General features: G+C 43.8%; 2 protein-coding genes across 2 annotated transcripts; one reads left to right on the forward strand and one right to left on the reverse strand.

The window, feature by feature from the left end:
* Positions 1–1743: 1743 nt before the first annotated feature.
* On the reverse strand, positions 1744–3695 carry LOC137295337 (uncharacterized). The gene is made up of 2 exons (XM_067826682.1): positions 3045–3695; positions 1744–2952 (listed from the first exon to the last, which is right to left on the reverse strand). The coding sequence occupies exons 1-2, from the start codon at positions 3693–3695 to the stop codon at positions 1744–1746; spliced, it is 1860 nt and encodes a 619-aa protein (XP_067682783.1).
* Positions 3696–7957: 4262 nt separating this feature from the next.
* Positions 7958–8848, forward strand: LOC137295410 (ankyrin repeat domain-containing protein 50-like). The gene has a single exon (XM_067826810.1). The coding sequence runs from the start codon at positions 7958–7960 to the stop codon at positions 8846–8848; it is 891 nt and encodes a 296-aa protein (XP_067682911.1).
* The last annotated feature ends 336 nt before the right edge of the window (positions 8849–9184 follow it).

Raw genomic sequence — 9184 nt, forward strand, 5'->3', positions numbered from 1 at the left:
GTCTGTGTATATTTGTCTTATAAGCCGCAATCAGCAACATTCCATGGCATCCATGGAGTATTTTGACCGTTTACTGAGTGGAACATACGTGCCTTAGCCTGAAGCGTCATTTACTCACATAGTACACTCAGGTAATGACTTGTCATACAACTGAAGTTTTTTTTTAAAGCGTTGTGAAACCATAACCACCAACCTTTGTACTTTACAGACTTTGGTTAAATATATTCCAGATTATATTTCCTTCACCCTCTAAAACATTCTGAGTAAAGGCGAGTCAGTGAATGTGTGTGTGTGTGTGTGAGAGAGAGAGAGAGAGAGAGAGAGAGAGAAAGAGAGAGAGAGAAAGAGAGAGAGAGAAAGAGAGATCGAGATCGAGATCGTTGTTGAGGCTCAACACTGTCATTACCTCGGCCTGCTCTTCATCACAGTGTTGCTGCAACGAGGAAGATCAAATTTAGAGTCACTTCGTCGATATTGTGACTGGTACAAGTCAAATCCTTACAATGTCGACAAAGAACAGTAAAGCGACCACAATAGCAGGGCCTTTGACTTTAAACTATAAGCACTACATGCTTGACCGTGATTCTTTTGTCACAAGGTGTGAAAACGGAGGATCCTCGCCTTTCAATGTCACATGGCGGCCTCTTCAAATATGGACTGACAATAGGTATATGCAGGGTTTTTTTCATGTACTTTATAAATTCCTTTTTGGGTGTCTCGCTTCTTCTACATCAGATCACGTATGTAAAATCTAATCACTACTATATAATCAGAGTATTGGATAAGAGACCCGTGAAAGTCCGGGGTAGAACAGGCCTTCAGCAACACATGCTTGCCATAAAAGGCGACCATGTTTGTCATAAGAAGCGACTAACGGGATCGGGTGGTCAGGCTCGCTGACTTGGTTGACACATGTCATCGGTTCCCAGTTGCGTAGGTCGTTGCTCAAGCTGTTGATCACTGGACTGTCTGGTCCAGACTCGATTATTTACAGACCGCCGCCATATAGCTGAAATATGGCTGAGTGCGGCGTAAAACTGATCCCACTCACTCATTGGATAAGAAGTGATGTCACGGATTTGTATAGTGCTGCTTCAGCTGCAGTATCAGCCATCGTGTTACCTTTGATTCCAACCAACAAAAGGTGATGACATACTGACGAGTTGCAAGATTATTAGATAATTCAGTGTTTGCAGTTATAAGTGGGTGTTGAGAAAAGCAAGTCTGAAAAGGTTATACATGAATACCTGAAGAAGGGATATTCTGGTAGAAGGGGCAATTACTGTCCCTGAAAGTTTGTGTTATATAAACAATAAGGGAAGAAGTTGTCATCCATATACTCTTCTCATATATCCATCAACTTCAAAATTCCTGTCAAGAATGCGATAGTGACCTAGTGTGGTTGTGGAGGATTATATCGTATTTGTGAACTGTACGTGATATTAGATCCATCAAAATTCACTTCCGAATAATAATATTTTCCAAAGAACCGCTTTTCTCTAGTAAATGTTGTGGTACTTGAAGTTTCTGTATTTTCCAAAGAATGCAGATTTTGTGAATCAGGACATTGTCACTAGTCTTCTGACAGACCATGACTAATGCACCACGCGGAAATGTGGCACCCAGTTCCATGCATAATGAATGATGTCGATCTTACTGATACAGCAAAAATACCCTTTGAAGACAAGCTGAACTGGCTTTCAAATTTAATAACAAGAAAAATGCGTAGGAGGCTCCATGATGTTAAGAATGGTGTGGAAGGATCAGTGATATGAGATGTGAGGTGTGGGTGGCTCTCTGATATAAGGTGTGGGAGACTATGTCTTCTGTGATCTGAGGAGCAGGTGACTCTGACAGAGATCTGAAGTGTCGGTGGCACCGTGATCTGAGGTCTGAGGAGACTCTGTGATCTGAGGTGTGAGAGGCTCTGTGATCTGAGGAGCAGGTGGCTCTCTGATATGAGATCTCAGATGTATGAGGCTTCGTGATATGAGGTGCGAGGCTCCATGATCTGGGTGTAGGGGGTCTGTGATCTGAGATGTGTGAGACTGTGTGATCTGAGGAGCAGGTGACTCTGTGCTCCGTGACTTGAGGAGCAGCTGGCTCAGTGATGTGAGGTGTGGTAGACTCCGTGATCTGAGGAGCAGGTGGCTCAGTGATGTAAGGTGTGGTAGATTCCGTGATCTGAGGAGCAGCTGGCTCAGTGATGTAAGGTGTGGTAGATTCCGTGATCTGAGGAGCAGCTGGCTCAGTGATGTAAGGTGTGGTAGACTCCGTGATCTGAGGAGCATTTGGCTCAGTGATGTAAGGTGTGGTAGACTCCGTGATCTGAGGAGCAGCTGGCTCAGTGATGTAAGGTGTGGTAGATTCCGTGATCTGAGGAGCAGCTGGCTCAGTGATGTAAGGTGTGGTAGACTCCGTGATCTGAGGAGCAGGTGGCTCAGTGATGTAAGGTGTGGTAGATTCCGTGATCTGAGGAGCAGCTGGCTCAGTGATGTAAGGTATGGGAGAGACTGTGATCTGAGGAACGGATGGCTCAGTGATGTAAGGTGCGGGAGATTCCGTGATCTGAGGAGCAGGTGGCTCAGTGATGTAAGGTGTGGGAGACTCCGTGATCTGAGGAGCAGCTGGCTCAGTGATGTAAGGTGTGGTAGATTCCGTGATCTGAGAAGCAGCTGGCTCAGTGATGTAAGGTGTAGGAGACTCCGTGATCTGAGGAGCAGCTGGCTCAGTGATGTAAGGTGTGGTAGATTCCGTGATCTGAGGAGCAGCTGGCTCAGTGATGTAAGGTGTGGTAGATTCCGTGATCTGAGGAGCAGGTGGCTCAGTGATGTAAGGTGTGGTAGACTCCGTGATCTGAGGAGCAGGTGGCTCAGTGATGTAAGGTGTGGAAGACTCCGTGATCTGAGGAGCAGGTGGCTCAGTGATGTAAGGTGTGGAAGACTCCGTGATCTGAGGAGCAGCTGGCTCAGTGATATAAGGTGTGGGAGAGACTCTGTGATCTGAGGAAGGGATGGCTCAGTGATGTAAGGTGTGGGAGGGACCGTGATCTGAGGAGCAGGTGGCTCAGTGATGTGAGGTGTGGGAGACTCCGTGATCTGAGGAGCAGCTGGCTCAGTGATGTAAGGTGTGGTAGACTCCGTGATCTGAGGAGCAGCTGGCTCAGTGATGTAAGGTGTGGTAGACTCCGTGATCTGAGGAGCATTTGGCTCAGTGATGTAAGGTGTGGTAGACTCCGTGATCTGAGGAGCATTTGGCTCAGTGATGTAAGGTGTGGTAGACTCCGTGATCTGAGGAGCAGCTGGCTCAGTGATGTAAGGTGTGGTAGATTCCGTGATCTGAGGAGCAGGTGGCTCAGTGATGTAAGGTGTGGTAGACTCCGTGATCTGAGGAGCAGCTGGCTCAGTGATGTAAGGTGTGGTAGATTCCGTGATCTGAGGAGCAGCTGGCTCAGTGATGTAAGGTGTGGGAGAGACTGTGATCTGAGGAACGGATGGCTCAGTGATGTAAGGTGTGGGAGACTCCGTGATCTGAGGAGCAGCTGGCTCAGTGATGTGAGGTGTGGGAGAGACTGTGATCTGAGGAACGGGTGGCTCAGTGATGTAAGGTGTGGGAGACTCCGTGATCTGAGGGGCAGATGGCTCAGTGATGTGAGGTGTGGGAGAATCCGTGATCTGAGGTGTGGGAGATTCCATGATTTCAGCTGAGGGAGCCGCATATTTGTCACTTTAGAGGTTTGCGTGATTGTGTTGCAGAAATATCGCAAACAAGTCATTGGCGACTTGATCTTTCGTGTAATTCAGTACATCGACGCGACCCGTGAAGGTCTAGGTTCCAATATTGGCCTTCGGTAACCCATGCTTTTTGTAAGAGCGTTGGGGTGATCGGGCTCGCTGACATGGTTGACACGTCATTGGTTCCGAATCGCGCCGATTGATTCTCATGTTCATGATCACTAGATTGTCTAGTCCAGGCTTGACTATTTACAGACCGCCGCCATAGCAGGAATATTACTGAGCCCGGCGTAAGAATTATTCACTCTCTCACTACAACGACGCAGTAAAGAGTTCAAATTATGACAATGACCCACAATTGATACCTGTATTTACGAATACACTGAAAATACACCGAACATAACAAGAAAAGTTGCCAATGGAAAACATAGTGTCATGAGTTATGCTCTGATTTTATGTCGTGTTCTGAACCTTATGCTTATCTGATTCTCAGGACCACAACTTGACCGGTTTTCTCCGGATATTGGTGACAGTATCCAGTGAGATCGCTGGAAACATCAGTACGGTCATCGACTTGTCTTCTATGTTCTTGTCTTAACCCTTTATATCATGTAGTCTCCGGACGCTGGTGTCAACAATAAGGAGCTCATTGTCTATCTGCCTAGGCCAGCAACCTCCCCGCACGGGTATTGTTAATAGTCTACATTCTGCCTGAACGCCTGGTCTTACAACATAATCCCTGTGTAAGGTGACTCCTTTTGTCCTCTGTTGACACTAAAAGATGAAACAAAGATGTTTAACAGACTGTATGAAAGAAACCTTGGAGGTAATTGTTATTCTGATGTTGATATTTTCAACATCAAGCACAGCGGAATCTGGAACTAAAAGTGAGACTGAGATGGATGGTTATGTCACTATCAGGAACATTGGCATCAAGTTGTGTCAGCTAAAATGTATTGAACATGGAGCATGTTTGAATTTCGAATACGAGATTCAGACCTTAACTTGTCGCTTATCTACAGGTGAATCGAAGAAGACTGAGATGAAAGAACAATATATTTCTCATTCAAGCAATCATTCAATTGTAAGTAGAATTGGCAAATAATCACGATAAATATCTTCTAAGAAGAATGAGTAAATGAGTGAGTGTGTGAGTTGAATTTTACGCAATACTCGACAATTTTCCAACCATATGGCGCCGGTCTGTAAATAATCGAGTCTGGACCAGGCAGTCCAGTGATCAACAGCATGACCATCTATCTGCGAAACTGGGAACCGATGGCATGTGTCAACCAAGTCAGCGAGCCTGACCACCCGATCCCGTTAGTCGCCTCTTACGACAAACACAGTCGCCTTTTATGGCAAGCATGGGTTCTAAGAATGATGATGGTAGTACCGGTGGGTAAAATCAAGTCAATCATTTAATAGACTCAGAAAACTTCAAAAACAGTATCGAATATCGTTATACTTAATGAGGCGTCCGTTTGGAATTGTCCTGCTCATGCCATCCATATAGGTTTTCTTGGATTGATGCCAGCTTGGGCCCCGTTATTCAAAACAACTATATCTTCTCACGCTTTACCTTCTACCTTTACTAAGGTTGACGTCCCGTTGCATGAATCTACCTTACGTTAAGGTACCCTTAGTTAAGGCGAAGAAGTGTGGCTAATCGTGACCGCCAAGCTTGTAGTATAGACTTCATGTGTTCTTATCCCGGGAGAAATTCAGGAGCGAAAAGGTCTTTGCACTTAACTAAAGAAGGGAAGTCCCAAATAGAGCGCAAGGTTCTTCTGACCAATTATAAGAGACATTGTGGACTGATGATATTTTGTCCTGGAACCCCTGCCATATCACATTAGGGTGGCACATAAGTACATAAACGTACTAGGGAGTGAGTGTGTGTGCTTTTACATCGCTTTTAGCTATCTTTCATCAATACCACGGCGAGAGACACCAGATATGGGTTTCCCATATTGTACCCATGTGGGGAATAGAACCCAGGGTCGGCGAAGACTTTAACCACTTGGCTACCCCACCGTCCCGATAACCCTAGTAGAATCTGTACTGAGCAGAAAACTGCAAATATCACATATTCTTGTTTTACATTTTACAGCTCTCTAACTGCCATTGTGTGGTCATGGCTTTTGGCCGTGGGAGTCATGCCAATAAACTGTTGCCAAATTGGTATAATGTCGGTTATCCAGACTTCCGGATGACGGACATTTTTTTGAGAAAGTTTCCATGGTTTAATTTGTTAGGTCGTTCAAATTTGGTTAACTGTCATTTAGATGCGTTCAAAGATTTACCCAGGATCCTTTTCTGATTCTGACATGGACGTGATCTGTCACTTTATAGCATGATAGTTCTTGCTGATATACCTCAAGCTAAAGCAAAACCTCTCAGCTATATCCCCACGCTCTGAAGAGAGTGAGTGAGTTAACATTTAGTTTCACATCGGCAATATTTCTGCCATAGAGCGACGAGAACGAGCTAATTTACAGGGAAAAGGTTAGAGTTTCTCAGAAATATATTTAAAAGTAGTAGGCTGTCTGAAAATGAAATAAATACAGACAGTACCAAATACAAACGGGCTATAGATCACCAATAACTGAAGTTAAATAACCTTACTAAAGTCCATGGGGACTTGCAGCACTTATGCTACCTGCATGGGCCCTTGTTCTGAAATAGAATTACTGAGCGAATGCATAACAAAACAAATCAAGGAGAAACCACACCTGCTGTCTAAGGGCATGACTAGGAGTTGCATAAATATGGATCCCCAAATACTGTATATGCACAGTCTTGTTATATTGATTACACCTTAGGTGATTCGGGTAAAGGTTTTCATAATCCTTTCAGCATAATTGAATCTGTTTGAGAAAAATACTTCAGCAAAAGCCCATTTATGGTATATTACGTAACAGTTTCTAGTCCTTCACAGTTCTACGGAGACCGTTGCTGAGATATTTTTCATTTCAGTTACTTGACAGGTTCTGAAAAATACCTAGTGAAGAATAACATATACATGTGGTTATACATGACATATATATAAGAATGTAAATCGTATGATACTAAAAACGAAATATAATCTTACATAGTTCTTTCTCTTGTTTGAAGTTGCCGACTAGTTCCTGTGCAGCCAAGACTTGCGGTCTCGGATTTAGATGTGTAGAGACTCGGTCTGGAAAGGCTGTTTGTGTACAAGGTAATGCCTGTTCAGTTACATGTTCACTTTTAGAGGCCAGCATCAAGGACAATACTTGTATTATCAACAGACGGGCATTTACAGTACCATTGCAAGCTATGGTGTTGCTGGGAACGAAAATAATGATTTGGAGAATAAAAAGGATAAGATAACAAACCCTTGATATTCCTGAAAAACTCACATGTTCGGTTTTGTTGACTACAGTGTGACCAGACCGATTATACCTAGTGATTGCCTCCTCCGCCAGTTCACCTGAGGAAGGTTCACATGGAACCAGCCAAATCTTCTTGACGTTTTCCTTTTTTTCTTTATTCTTCTGTTTGGGGGTATTGCTTTGTTTTGTTTTGGCCCTTTTTGTTATTGTTTTCATTTTGCCATTATTTTACATTTTCGTGGGGTGACCTGAAAACTGACGGGCCTGATATATAGTCTCCTCCGTAAAGGATTGCATGAGTGAGTGAGTATACGTATGGTCCTGTACGCCACTTTGTGCAATATGCCAGCAATGTCACATCGGGGAACACCAGAAATGTTCTTTACACAACTGTACCCATGTAAGGAATTCGAATCCGGGTCTTCATTGTGAGGCGCAAACGCCATTAAATACTAGGCTATCCTACCTCCCAGGATATGCATGAATATTGCTTGATGATGGGGACAGGTCAGGTAGTGATCACTCACCGAAACACAAACCCACAGAAGTCAGTCAGTATCGTGTATGCACACCAGTCCATCAATACAGGCACTACGCTGAATACGTTCACAAGCCCAGGAAAGAATTCAGGGTGATTTTAGAAGTGTTTCGCTTGTAGATATGTTGTATTTATCATTCTATTCAGTCTTTAATACAGGATTTTACTCCTTGGCTATGTATACATATGAAGACCTTGAAAGCTCAAGTAGGTTTAGATACGTTTTCCGTACAACTGACAAATATTCACTGTACAGTCCCTACTAGTAGCTTAGAAATGCTTATTTACGAGTTGTTAGTCGGATTTTTTATTGTCTCTTTGTTATAATGAATGAAGAAGTAATTGATGTCACTGTATCAGAGCAATATGTCAAATCTACAGATGGCAACCAGAACTGCATTGGATCATCAAATAGCACTGACAGCCATGAATCTTCAAGCAGCCTCACACTTCATGGTGCTTGTCGGGTGGGGGACCTGGAGCGGGTGGGACACATCCTATCTCTGAGTGTGGTAGACGTCAACAGTAGAGACGAGGAGAAAGGACGGACACCACTCATGGTGGCAGCATGGAAGGGACACGAACGGATATTTGACCTTTTAGTGAGAAAAGGAGCTAATGCATCATTAGTGGATAATAAAAGCCGCAATATCCTGCATTGGGCCTGCACAGGAGGTCATCCGGACATGGTGGAACATGTACTCACACGGTACAGCATGTATATCAACAGCAGAACAAATATCGGAGTAACACCCCTGATGAAGGCTGCTTATCATGGACACACAGACGTGTTTGATTACCTCGTGTCAATTGGAGCTAATGTGTCACTGGTGGATAACGACGGAGACAATTTACTTCATTTTGCTTCCATGGGAGGACATGCCAATATGGTAGAGCACATTCTGTCACAGGACCTTGTGAACATTAACAGTAAGGGGAAACATGGAAGGACACCGTTGATGAGAGCAGCGTATTACGGAAACACAAAAATGTTGGACCTGCTTGTGAGGAAAGGCTCTCGAATTTCCTCAGTTGATGATACTGGAGAAAACATACTACATTTGGCTTCTATGGGGGGACATCTGGAGATGGTGAAGTACATCCTGTCACATAACATGGCAGACATCAATGCCAAGGACAACGATGGCGACACCGCAGCCATGCTAGCCAAGCTTTATGGACATCGTGCAGTGTATGACTTTCTACAAAATGTTTAACTATGTGGTCACCTAACCTATAATATTGTGATTCATTTGTTTGATAAACTGGTGGTTCTATTCACCTTGTGTAATCAATGTGTTGTGGGTTTTTTCACACATCACATTTAATAACGAATTAGTTTGAGTACTCTCTGTAATTAAGGAGATCTAATCAACATGTGAATTTAATGACCTCAAGTTGTCAAAGACATTGTCTTTAGCCAGTTAGTGAGGGAAATCATAATGGTGTGTGTATGAACCACTCGTGTGACTACTGCCGATGTGGCTATACATTTTAACTCACTCACTCGTGTGACGAATAGTGATGTCACAGTATGTTTAGTGGACTTCTGT

The sequence above is a fragment of the Haliotis asinina genome, chromosome 1, assembly GCF_037392515.1.
Source record: "Haliotis asinina isolate JCU_RB_2024 chromosome 1, JCU_Hal_asi_v2, whole genome shotgun sequence".
NCBI lineage: Eukaryota > Metazoa > Mollusca > Gastropoda > Lepetellida > Haliotidae > Haliotis > Haliotis asinina.